We start from the raw sequence: 13562 nt of genomic DNA on the forward strand, positions 1-13562 counted from the left end.
GTTTGGGCTGTAGAACGGCCATTCCAAGATATGGTAGGTACATAGACTGTAGGAACTTCTCGTTTGGGCTGTAGAACGGCCATTCCAAGATATGGTAGGTTCATAGACTGTAGGAACTTCTTGTTTGGGCTGTAGAACGGCCATTCCAAGATATGGTAGGTACATAGACTGTAGGAACTTCTCGTTTGGGCTGTAGTCTGACCATTCCAAGCCTTTTATTTAGCCTCCATTGGTGTGCAGTGGTAAGTACAAAGGCAAGGAACTTCTCACTCACTTGAGACTGTTGACAAGCTGTTCCAAACTTTTACTGCAGACTTTCATAAGGAAAGATGTGGCAAGGATTTGGTAAGTAGACACTTCTAGACAAGAGGAATTTAACATGCATTCTAGTGCAAGCGTATCTCTGGGATTATTTGACCAAGGTAAAATAAACTGATAACAAATCCCACAGGCTTTAGGTGGGTGCTGAAACAGTGTCATTTCTGTCCAGGGATCTCCCACTACCAAATATCATACATGTTATACTAGTTCCACCATATAAAAATGATGTTCCCATTTGAATGAAGGGAAACAATGTATTTACTGGTTCTTTTAATAGTATAACTGTAAAAGATCTCTTGTTAAAAATTAAGTATACCTGTATCATCACGTACCCTGATGAGTTTTACAGTGTGCTGTAACAAGTTCACCCTGACCCTGACCTCAAGTTATAAACTGTAAACGATGACAATTACAGTGTGCTGTAACTAGTTCACCATGACCCTGACCTCAAGTTATAAACTGTAAACGATGACAATAAAAGTGTGCTGTAACTAGTTCACCCTGACCCTGACCTCAAGTTATAAACTGTAAACAATGACAATTACAGTGTACTGTAACTAGTTCACCATGACCCTAACCTCAAGTTATAAACTGTAAACGATGACAATAACAGTGTACTGTAACTAGTTCACCCTGACCCTGACCTCAAGTTATAAACTGTAAATGATGACAATTACAGTGTGCTGTAACTAGTTCACCATGACCCTGACCTCAAGTTATAAACTGTAAACGATGACAATTACAGTGTACTTATGTATGGTGTGAAATGCACTGATTAGGTCAATATGGACTTCATTTCAAGGTCAAAGGTCAAATAAGTGTAAACTTTCAAACTGTTTAAGACATTCTAGGAAGCTGAAACCTGCTTTTGCCAAGGAAGGTGTACATGACATTGCATTTAGGTCATAATGAACCTCACCTCTAGGTCAGTGGTCAAATCAGTCTCAAAGTTGTAGTGAAGTCCTGTCTGAGATGTAAATTTAAACTATTAGAGATATTTTGTTAAAACTTGATCAATACCTGCATCACCCATGTACAGTAGGTGTGAACGGCACTATATTAAGGTCACCATGACCTTGACCTCTAGGTCAAAGGTCAAAAAGTATTAAGCAAATATGCATGTTGGCTAATAAGATGAGGCTCAGCAGGGATCAATCTACACTTGATTCACTAATGTTTATGGGTAGTTTCCCCTGCAGAAGAAAATTCCCCTGTTCTTTGATCTTCCTCCTATGTGCTACAATTTTCCCCTATTTCAACAAGAAAATGGTGGTTTTTCTTCAAAATATTTCAAGTTCAACAGTAAAAATGCATAATACTGCATAAATGCTTTTTCTTCACATAATTCAAATAAAAATTCTAAACTTAAAATCGTTTATAAATTGAAATATACTGCACACAGGTATGTCGGACAAAACATTTTTTTTTACTTACATGACGCTAGAGCCTTGTATCAAAATTTTAATTTGCCCCAAATCTGAAAAAGAGTAGATTAATTACCCTAAAACCTAGATTGATCCCTGTTTAGATTTTGTTTTCAAGAAAAAAATACTTGTTTGTAAAAAATGTGTCTTCAAACATAGAAGGAGAGAGCCTATGTCCTAGTTGTCTTGGGTTGTAAGTGGATTGTGTAGTAAGAATCTACGATAGATATTCACTAGAGCTTCATCACAGAACATCAACACAAATAATAAGAAAGATGGAGCAGCAACATCTTGATTCTGTAGATTATTTAAGGTAGACACTAAGGAATCTAGATGTTGCTTGTTTATGATGTGCATGTTTTTCTTTTCTCAAGGAACTGTTCCATCCTCAAGAACTCCAGGCCATGGTAGTAGGCAATGAGGACTACGACTTCCACGAGCTAGAAAAGGTTAGTACGTTGACATTGAAGCTATAATTCCTAGCTCAGCCAATAAAATACCATGATTAATAGAATATTCCCCTACCAAGACAGTATGTTGAAGAAATCTTAATCCAAGAGGTGAAGTGCTGGTCTAATCTAAAGCAGCTTCAGGCCTTGGGTCAGGGTAAAGAATCCTACCCTTAGTGATGTCTCTGACATCCTCTTAGGTATTCCTCTCCCATCCTCGTAATGTTAGGTTTGAAATTACCTCTCATGTAGAAAGCTGATTGTGATGTCATATTTCATTGTTTCTGGGATGTCATAGTATTGTTTCCTTCCATATGCTACCTGTTGTACCTACAGGGTGACAGAGATATCATGATTCAGTAAAAATACAATTATTGTGTGTTCCTATGATGCTGACTGATAAAATACTTTGAAGTAATAACTAAGTGCTATTTGTTTCTATTTTTCTGTTTTCTGATAGAACACAGAATACAAAGGAGTTTACCATAGGTATCACTTGACAATCAAACTGTTCTGGGAGATATTTCACGACCTTTCATTGGAGCTCAAGAAAAAGTTTTTATGTAAGTATAACACACAAAATCTCAAAAAGGAGGTTTCTATTAATATTATACCACAACAGCTTGAAAGTCATGTTTCTTTTTAATTATCAAACACTGGAGCTCTAGAGTTTTCTATGCAATAATGACAAACGGTAGCTCGTGGAGGTTTTTATACTATAGTGACACACTGTAACTCAAGGAGATTTGGATTGAATTGTAACAAATTAGAACTGAAAAGTAGGTGTCAGTGTAAGTATCTAACACTAGAACTGAAAAGTAGGTGTCAGTGTAAGTATCTAATACTAGAACTGAAAAGTAGGTGTCAGTGTAAGTATCTATCACTAGAACTGAAAAGTAGGTGTCAGTGTAAGTATCTATCACTAGAACTGAAAAGTAGGTGTCAGTGTAAGTATCTAACACTAGAACTGAAAAGTAGGTGTCAGTGTAAGTATCTAACACTAGAACTGAAAAGTAGGTGTCAGTGTAAGTATCTAACACTAGAACTGAAAAGTAGGTGTCAGTGTAAGTATCTAACACTAGAACTGAAAAGTAGGTGTCAGTGTAAGTATCTAACACTAGAACTGAAAAGTAGGTGTCAGTGTAAGTATCTAACACTAGAACTGAAAAGTAGGTGTCAGTGTAAGTATCTAACACTAGAACTGAAAAGTAGGTGTCAGTGTAAGTATCTAACACTAGAACTGAAAAGTAGGTGTCAGTGTAAGTATCTAACACTAGAACTGAAAAGTAGGTGTCAGTGTAAGTATCTAACACTAGAACTGAAAAGTAGGTGTCAGTGTAAGTATCTAACACTAGAACTGAAAAGTAGGTGTCAGTGTAAGTATCTAACACTAGAACTGAAAAGTAGGTGTCAGTGTAAGTATCTAACACTAGAACTGAAAAGTAGGTGTCAGTGTAAGTATCTAACACTAGAACTGAAAAGTAGGTGTCAGTGTAAGTATCTAACACTAGAACTGAAAAGTAGGTGTCAGTGTAAGTATCTAACACTAGAACTGAAAAGTAGGTGTCAGTGTAAGTATCTAACACTAGAACTGAAAAGTAGGTGTCAGTGTAAGTATCTAACACTAGAACTGAAAAGTAGGTGTCAGTGTAAGTATCTAACACTAGAACTGAAAAGTAGGTGTCAGTGTAAGTATCTAACACTAGAACTGAAAAGTAGGTGTCAGTGTAAGTATCTAACACTAGAACTGAAAAGTAGGTGTCAGTGTAAGTATCTAACACTAGAACTGAAAAGTAGGTGTCAGTGTAAGTATCTAACACTAGAACTGAAAAGTAGGTGTCAGTGTAAGTATCTAACACTAGAACTGAAAAGTAGGTGTCAGTGTAAGTATCTAACACTAGAACTGAAAAGTAGGTGTCAGTGTAAGTATCTAACACTAGAACTGAAAAGTAGGTGTCAGTGTAAGTATCTAACACTAGAACTGAAAAGTAGGTGTCAGTGTAAGTATCTAACACTAGAACTGAAAAGTAGGTGTCAGTGTAAGTATCTAACACTAGAACTGAAAAGTAGGTGTCAGTGTAAGTATCTAACACTAGAACTGAAAAGTAGGTGTCAGTGTAAGTATCTAACACTAGAACTGAAAAGTAGGTGTCAGTGTAAGTATCTAACACTAGAACTGAAAAGTAGGTGTCAGTGTAAGTATCTAACACTAGAACTGAAAAGTAGGTGTCAGTGTAAGTATCTAACACTAGAACTGAAAAGTAGGTGTCAGTGTAAGTATCTAACACTAGAACTGAAAAGTAGGTGTCAGTGTAAGTATCTAACACTAGAACTGAAAAGTAGGTGTCAGTGTAAGTATCTAACACTAGAACTGAAAAGTAGGTGTCAGTGTAAGTATCTAACACTAGAACTGAAAAGTAGGTGTCAGTGTAAGTATCTAACACTAGAACTGAAAAGTAGGTGTCAGTGTAAGTATCTAACACTAGAACTGAAAAGTAGGTGTCAGTGTAAGTATCTAACACTAGAACTGAAAAGTAGGTGTCAGTGTAAGTATCTAACACTAGAACTGAAAAGTAGGTGTCAGTGTAAGTATCTAACACTAGAACTGAAAAGTAGGTGTCAGTGTAAGTATCTAACACTAGAACTGAAAAGTAGGTGTCAGTGTAAGTATCTAACACTAGAACTGAAAAGTAGGTGTCAGTGTAAGTATCTAACACTAGAACTGAAAAGTAGGTGTCAGTGTAAGTATCTAACACTAGAACTGAAAAGTAGGTGTCAGTGTAAGTATCTAACACTAGAACTGAAAAGTAGGTGTCAGTGTAAGTATCTAACACTAGAACTGAAAAGTAGGTGTCAGTGTAAGTATCTAACACTAGAACTGAAAAGTAGGTGTCAGTGTAAGTATCTAACACTAGAACTGAAAAGTAGGTGTCAGTGTAAGTATCTAACACTAGAACTGAAAAGTAGGTGTCAGTGTAAGTATCTAACACTAGAACTGAAAAGTAGGTGTCAGTGTAAGTATCTAACACTAGAACTGAAAAGTAGGTGTCAGTGTAAGTATCTAACACTAGAACTGAAAAGTAGGTGTCAGTGTAAGTATCTAACACTAGAACTGAAAAGTAGGTGTCAGTGTAAGTATCTAACACTAGAACTGAAAAGTAGGTGTCAGTGTAAGTATCTAACACTAGAACTGAAAAGTAGGTGTCAGTGAAAGTATCTATCACTAGAACTGAAAAGTAGGTGTCAGTGTAAGTTTCTATCACTAGAACTGAAAAGTAGGTGTCAGTGTAAGAATCTAACACTAGAACTGAAAAGGAGGTGTCAGTGTAAGTATCTTACACTAGAACTGAAAAGTAGGTGTCAGTGAAAGTATCTATCACTAGAACTGAAAAGTGGTGTCAGTGTAAGTATCTAACACTAGAACTGAAAAGTAGGTGTCAGTGAAAGTATCTATCACTAGAACTGAAAAGTAGGTGTCAGTGTAAGTATCTATCACTAGAACTAAAAAGTAGCTGTCAGTGTAAGTATCTATCACTAGAACTGAAAAGGAGGTGTCAGTGAAAGTATCTAATACTGAAACTTTTACAGTGTATCTGAGGGGCAGCATGATTTTGTTATACATTGTATGACTTGTTTTGCAGTGTATCTGAGGGGCAGCATGATTTGTTATACATTGTATGACTTGTTTTAAAGTGTATCTGACGGGCAGCATGATTTGTTATCCATTGGATGACTTGTTTTACAGTGTATCTGACAGGCAGCATGATTTGTTATACATGGTATGACTTGTTTTCCAGTGTATCTGAGGGGCAGCATGATTTGTTATCCATTGTATGACTTGTTTTACAGTGTATCTGAGGGGCAGCATTATTTGTTATACATTGTATGACTTGTTTTACATTGTATCTGACGGGCAGCATGATTTGTTATCCATTGTATGACTTGTTTTACAGTGTATCTGGGGGGCAGAATGATTTGTTATACATGGTATGACTTGTTTTACAGTGTATCTGACGGGCAGCATGATTTGTTATCCATTGTATGACTTGTATTACAGTGTATCTGACAGGCAGCATGATTTGTTATACATGGTATGACTTGTTTTACAGTTTTCTGAGGGGCAGAATGATTTGTTATACATGGTATGACTTGTTGTACAGTGTATCTGAGGGGCAGCATGATTTGTTACACATGGTATGACTTGTATTACAGTGTATCTGACAGGCAGCATGATTTGTTATACATTGTATGACTTGTTTTACAGTGTATCTGAGGGGCAGCGTGATTTGTTATACATTGTATGACTTGTTTTACAGTGTATCTGAAGGGCAGCATGATTTGTTATCCATTGTATGACTTGTATTACAGTGTATCTTGCAGGCAGCATGATTTGTTATACATGGTATGACTTGTTTTACAGTTTTCTGAGGGGCAGAATGATTTGTTATACATGGTATGACTTGTTGTACAGTGTATCTGACGGGCAGCATGATTTGTTATACATGGTATGACTTGTTTTACAGTGTATCTGATCATGAGGGGCAGCATGATTTGTTACACATGGTATGACTTGTTTTAGAGTGTATCTGAGGGGCAGCATGATTTGTTATACACTGTATGACTTGTTTTACAGTGTATCTGAGGGGCAGAATGATTTGTTATACATGGTATGACCTGTTTTACAGTGTATCTGAGGGGCAGCATGATTGGTTACACATGGTATGACTTGTTTTACAGTGTATCTGACGGGCAGCATGATTTGTTATCCATTGTATGACTTGTATTACAGTGTATCTGACGGGCAGCATGATTTGTTATCCATTGAATGACTTGTATTACAGTGTATCTGACAGGCAGCATGATTTGCTATACATGGTATGACTTGTTTTACAGTGTATCTGAGGGGCAGCGTGATTTGTTATACATTGTATGACTTGTTTTACAGTGTATCTGAAGGGCAGCATGATTTGTTATCCATTGTATGACTTGTATTCCAGTGTATCTGACAGGCAGCATGATTTGTTATACATGGTGTGACTTGTTTTACAGTGTATCTGAGGGGCAGCATGATTTTTTATACATTGTATGACTTGTTTTACAGTGTATCTGACGGGCAGCATGATTTGTTATCCATTGAATGACTTGTATTACAGTGTATCTGACAGGCAGCATGATTTGTTGTACATGGTATGACTTGTTTTACAGTGTATCTGATCATGAGGGGCAGCATGATTTGTTACACATGGTATGACTTGTATTACAGTGTATCTGACAGGCAGCATGATTTGCTATACATGGTATGACTTGTTTTACAGTGTATCTGATCATGAGGGGCAGCATGATTTGTTACACATGGTATGACTTGTTTTAGAGTGTATCTGAGGGGCAGCATGATTTGTTATACATTATATGACTTGTTGTACAGTGTATCTGACAGGCAGCATGATTTGTTATACATTGTATGACTTGTTTTACAGTGTATCTGAGGCGAAGCATGATTTGTTACACATGGTATGACTTGTTTTACAGTGTATCTGACGGGCAGCATGATTTGTTATCCATTGAATGACTTGTATTACAGTGTATCTGACAGGCAGCATGATTTGCTATACATGGTATGACTTGTTTTACAGTGTATCTGATCATGAGGGGCAGCATGATTTGTTACACATGGTATGACTTGTTTTAGAGTGTATCTGAGGGGCAGCATGATTTGTTATACACTGTATGACTTGTTTTACAGTGTCTCTGAGGGGCAGCATGATTTGTTACACATGGTATGACTTGTATTACAGTGTATCTGACAGGCAGCGATAGAATCCCTATTCTTGGAATGAGGTCAATCAAAATGATTATCCAGCCAATGCTGGGAGTAGAGAACCACCTTCCTGTGGCACACACATGCTTCAATGTGCTTGACCTTCCTACATACAGTAAAAAGGAGGTGATGCTACATAAACTCCAACAGGCCATAGAACAAACCGAGGGATTTGGTCTGGTGTAGGTCAGGGACATGTGAGCAGTCAATCTGAGGACTTATAGTGTGTAAATGCTTGTTACAGCTTGTTATGATGTGAAAACCAGGAATAAAAACAGAACTTCGAGCATAATGAACATTTTATCGATGTCTATGTTTGGTTGACAGAGGACTAACAAGAACTCTGAGGTATTATATTGTGTAAATACTTGCTAAAGATACATAATGTGGAAGCGTGTGAACTGAGCATAATGAGTACTTTTCTAACACTTATGTAGACTGGAATATAAGTCTAGTCAATGTGATCTATAATAACTCGAAATATTTATTGTTGAGTGAATGCTTGTTACATATTTTGAACAAATCATGTGATATGTAAGTATGCTGATTATGGGATGTGTTGATTTGCTGATTATGTGATGTGTTGGTCTGCTGATTATGTGATGTGTAGATTTTCTGATCATGTGATGTGTAGATCTTCTGATCATGTGATGTGTTGATCTGCTGATTATGTGATATGTTGAGCTGCTGATCATGTGATATGTTGATCTGCTGGTCATGTGATGTGTAGATGTTCTGATCATGTGATGTGTTGATCTGCTGATCATGTGATGTGTTGATCTGCTGATCATATGATGTGTAGATCTGCTGATCATATGATGTGATGATCTGCTGATCATGTGATGTGTAAGTGTGTTGATCATGTGATGTGTAAGTATGGTGATCATTTGCTGTGTAAGTGTGCTGATCATGTGATGTGTAAGTGTGCTGATCATGTGATGTGTAAGTATGGTGATCATGTGATGTGTAAGTATGGTGATCATGTGCTGGGCAGATTTGCTGATTATATGATGTTTAGATAAGTTGATTATATGATGTTTAGATAAGTTGATTATATGATGTTTAGATAAGTTGATCATATGCTGCTTGAAAATATGTAGTAGTATCCAGAAACCATAGTCTGTGCTATAAATTCTCGGTAGATATCTGAGCTCTAATGAATTGAAAGCATTTGCTGAAAATTGAAAAGAATTATTGTACTGCCAAAACTACATTTTATTGCACTCTCCGACTTGCCAGTATTTATTTTGATTGTAAGTGGTACTTGGTGCATGTGGTACTTTTGGGATATCCTACATTAATAACGCTGTAAAACCAGGATCCAAAGATGGCCACTGTTCGTCCCACACCACAGAGCCCTTCCTGAACTTTCAGTGTTTTAGTTGTTTTTGGTCAATTTGTCTAAACATGATTCCTGCTGTATTGTTTTAGATTGAAGAACTGTTTTTTTGTCATTGACCTATGTTGTTCAGCTTCCTTAATCAAACTAGACTGCTTAAATTAATGAATGATAATGGCATTCAGTCTGCTATGTTATCCTTAACTTTGTGATATTTTCCTGTTTCCATGGGATATTTATTTTACATTACAACATGAAAAAAGTTTCCTTTTGAATTTCCTTAACAATGTTTTAATGATCCAAACGTCGTCCCTCCTTTATAGTCCAGTGTTTGTCCTGACATATCAGCATTCAGAAGTATCAGGTATCCTGATCAATACGGTAAGTTATTCTTTGTCTCACTGACTTCATATCGCATTATTATTTTCCCAGCAAATAAAATATTTTAAACACAATACAATTTCAACTTCTTCAATTCATAATTAACTGTTTCTATTTTTTGTCATACTATTGCATTATAGTTAAGGAAAATCGTCTGAATGTTCTGCAAGCTTACAACATAATTGTTTTGTTTTTCTACTTACGGATGAGCTCAGTTGCCAAGCGGAAAGTTAACTGTTTGATTTAAAGTTTATATATTTTATTTGTCATACAACAGAAAGGATCGGGTACATTTTTTCCCACCTTAGTAACGCCTTCTCCAACACATTTCATTACACAAATTACATGACAAAAAAAACACATTTATCAAAAAATACATATTTGAACACAGAGGAGAGGAAAGAAAGAGAATTTGAGAAGAAAAACTATTGACCTCAGAATCTTTTATTATTTTTAACGAACGTTTGAACTCGTATATAACTATATAAGAAATGTTACACATTTTCCTCACCAGACAAGATTACTGTTACCATGTACAGACTGATGAGTTGTGATTGTGATAGTTATGAAGTAGTACTTATTGATTGACCATGTGTATATGCTGTTGTGTAAAACTTTGAAGAATGTTTATACTGTATTTAGTATTAGTGAAAAATGAAGAATGTTTTTAAGACTGGTTGTGAGTAAATTGATGTTGACTTTATCTGAATGATAATACATGTATCAAGAAGAAGTTAATGCACTTCCAGTGTACAGACAGGCTTTCAGAAACATTACATCAAACAAAACAGTGCTGGATTATAATGTAATGTAATTTTGTTATAATAGAACCACAGCAGTATATCTTGTGACGTCATGTACTCTGTGAATTAGTACAGACAGCAGTATATCTTGTGACATCATGTACTCTGTGATTTAGTACAGACAGCAGCGTATCTTGTGATGTCATTTTCATTGAGATTTAGTACAGACAGCAGTGTATCTTGTGATGTCATGTACTCTGTGATTTAGTCCAGACAGCAGTGTATTTTGTGATGTCATGTTCACTGAGATTTAGTACAGACAGCAGTGTATCTTGTGACGTCATGTACTCTGTGAATTAGTCCAGACAGCAGTGTATTTTGTGACGTCATGTTCACTGAGATTTAGTCCAGACAGCAGTGTATTTTGTGATGTCATGTTCACTGAGATTTAGTACAGACAGCAGTGTATCTTGTGATGTCATGTACACTGTGATTTAGTCCAGACAGCAGTGTATTTTGTGATGTCATGTTCACTGAGATTTAGTCCAGACAGCAGTGTATTTTGTTACGTCATGTACTCTGTGAATTAGTCCAGACAGCAGTGTATCTTGTCATGTCATGTACACTGTGACTTAGTCCAGACAGCAGCTGTGTATCTTGTGATGTCATGTACACATGTGATGTGTAGATCTGCTGATCATGTGATGTGTTGATCTCCTGATCATGTGATATGTTGATCTGCTGGTCATGTGATGTGTAGATGTTCTGATCATTTAGTCCAGATATCAATGTATCTTGTGACGTTATGTAGTACAGGGACATTAAGGTACTGTAATTAGATCCTGAATTAAGAGGAGACAATATCTTGGTTGTAGAATATGATTCATATATTTTCATTTTATTTATTACATATGTTGATATTGTTGTTTAAAGACTTTCTACATGTCCTTTTTATGTCATTCAGTTTGACCATTTTTTTAAATGCTGTTATCTTGTGTTATAATTAGCTTCTGAATAATGTGGTAGCCTCTGATTAATGTACACATATGTTATACGCAGCTTCTGATTAATGTACACATATGTTATACGAAGCTTCTGATTAATGTACACATATGTTATACGAAGCTTCTGATTAATGTACACATATGTTATACGAAGCTTCTGATTAATGTTCACGTGTTATACTAATATTCTGAATAATATACATGTTTTTAGTTAATTTTACATTTACAAAACTCCAATGGGATGTTTATGATAAAGTCATGTCCTATACACCTGTCAGAGTTCACTCCCTTGATTATCCCTCTGTACAGCAGTAGCTACTCTCTGAGGAACACTTTAGAAGCCTCTGTGTGTTACGGGATAATGTACGAAGATACTGACACTTCAGGGAGATTTGTATACTGCTGGGGCTACTTGCGTATCTGTGTGGTTGTTATTGTTCAGAAAATAAGCCACAGGTATAATATTTAATGACTAGCACATTTATGTATGTGATTGAAATGTTTAATTAATCAAAACAATAAATAAATGTCTAAATAAATGCTTCATTGGTAAGCACTAAATGTTTATTTTGTTAGCATTGTTATTTCACAACTTTTTCCATATAGAGAACCTGGCTAATCTGGTAATACTACAGGCCTAACATTGCAAAAATGTTCCTCAGATCCTCACCAATTTTTTTTATATTTAGATAATGATTTTGAAAAAATCGAAATTGGACTTATTTTTAACTCTTATATAATATTTGCTGTTTATACTCCTGCTCACAGACTTTTAACCTTAATGTCAAGTACCAAAATAGATACACATTTATGTGCTGTATCTCGACCACTGTGCGTTATGGGCTTTAGACTTGGTTTGTAGATAGTCATGAAAAAGTTCAGTGTTGTTTACTAAAAAAGCATCACTGCAATCTTAATTTGACCTGTGAACCTAATACCATTTACAGATGTACAAGGTTCTGGGCCATATCTGGAAGCACTGTTCATTTCTACAGCAGACTTTGTTTGTAGATACATCATGAAAAGTCACACTGCATGTACCAAAATAAGGTCACTGTGACTTATATTTGATCTTGACCGCAAATACTAAATTTAGGTGTGTCAAGCCATACCTTGGCCACTGTTTTATGTACGGGCAGCAGACATGGTATGTAGATAAGAGGTGAGAAGATGCTGTGTAATCTTAGGGTTAATACGATCTTTGTTTCACCTTTGACCTTCACTAGAAGTACTGAAATACTTGTTTGTAGGTACATCATGAGAATGAGCTGTGTTGTGTACCAAAAACAATCATTCCGACCTCTTCTGACCTTGACCCTTGTCACAGATGCAGAAATATTGGTTTTTAGGTGCATACCTAGTGTCTGAATCGCTGTTTTCAATTTCTGGACTGTTACACCTATGTCATGATATGTACATACTGTGTATGGCGACACAGTGACCTCTACTATTAGACTTTTGACTTCAAATATGAAAATACACATTTCCAGTGAAACATCTTTCTCAAACACAAATGTAGAAAGGTCTTACTTAATATGCTATATAGAATTAGATCTGAAACTTCATTGAGCAACTGGGAATAAACTCCATCCTTGGACAAAAGTAGGACCTAATTTCATTGCTGAAGCATCACCGTGCCAGGAGGACTTAATATTGTATAAACAAAGGGTGTAGCCTTGTTGTATAAACAAGGATGTGTCCCCTTAAGCATGATGGATCCTAAATATGGGTGAAGGTATTTGAACCAAAATTCACATTGCCTGAAGATCTAAGTGAGCTGGTGACATTATCAAGAACGACTTAGGAGATTCTGATTAGGAGCATTCTTGGGCCCATCTTATTGAACTCGGGGGGCTCAGTAATGGAAAAATAAGAGAAATGGCATGGCACGGTGGTGGGTCGGGGACTGAGGCAGGGGGTCTCAATTAGACATTTGTATTCTTTTCTTTTAAAAATTCTACTCTTCCTAAACATCTGCACAGATTGTAAATACATTTGGTTTGAAATATCACTAGTACAAGGCAATCATATTTTTTATATTATATGTCGAAGAGAACACAACAAATTGGCAATGAGAGAACCT

At 36.2% G+C, this 13562-nt stretch overlaps 1 protein-coding gene across 1 annotated transcript in view; it reads left to right on the plus strand.

The window, feature by feature from the left end:
• LOC110464681 (probable E3 ubiquitin-protein ligase HERC4) overlaps nt 1-12044 on the plus strand; it is an 82599-nt gene extending 70555 nt beyond the window's left edge. The window contains exons 26-28 of the mRNA XM_021520020.1: nt 2120-2194; nt 2655-2757; nt 7990-12044. Coding sequence (XP_021375695.1) covers nt 2120-2194; nt 2655-2757; nt 7990-8198 — 387 coding nt within the window. The 3' untranslated portion in view covers nt 8199-12044. The remainder of the gene's footprint in view (nt 1-2119; nt 2195-2654; nt 2758-7989) is intronic.
• Nucleotides 12045-13562: the final 1518 nt, after the last annotated feature.

This window comes from Mizuhopecten yessoensis, unplaced genomic scaffold (genome assembly GCF_002113885.1).
Source record: "Mizuhopecten yessoensis strain PY_sf001 unplaced genomic scaffold, ASM211388v2 scaffold11021, whole genome shotgun sequence".
In the NCBI taxonomy this organism is placed as follows: Eukaryota; Metazoa; Mollusca; class Bivalvia; order Pectinida; family Pectinidae; genus Mizuhopecten; species Mizuhopecten yessoensis.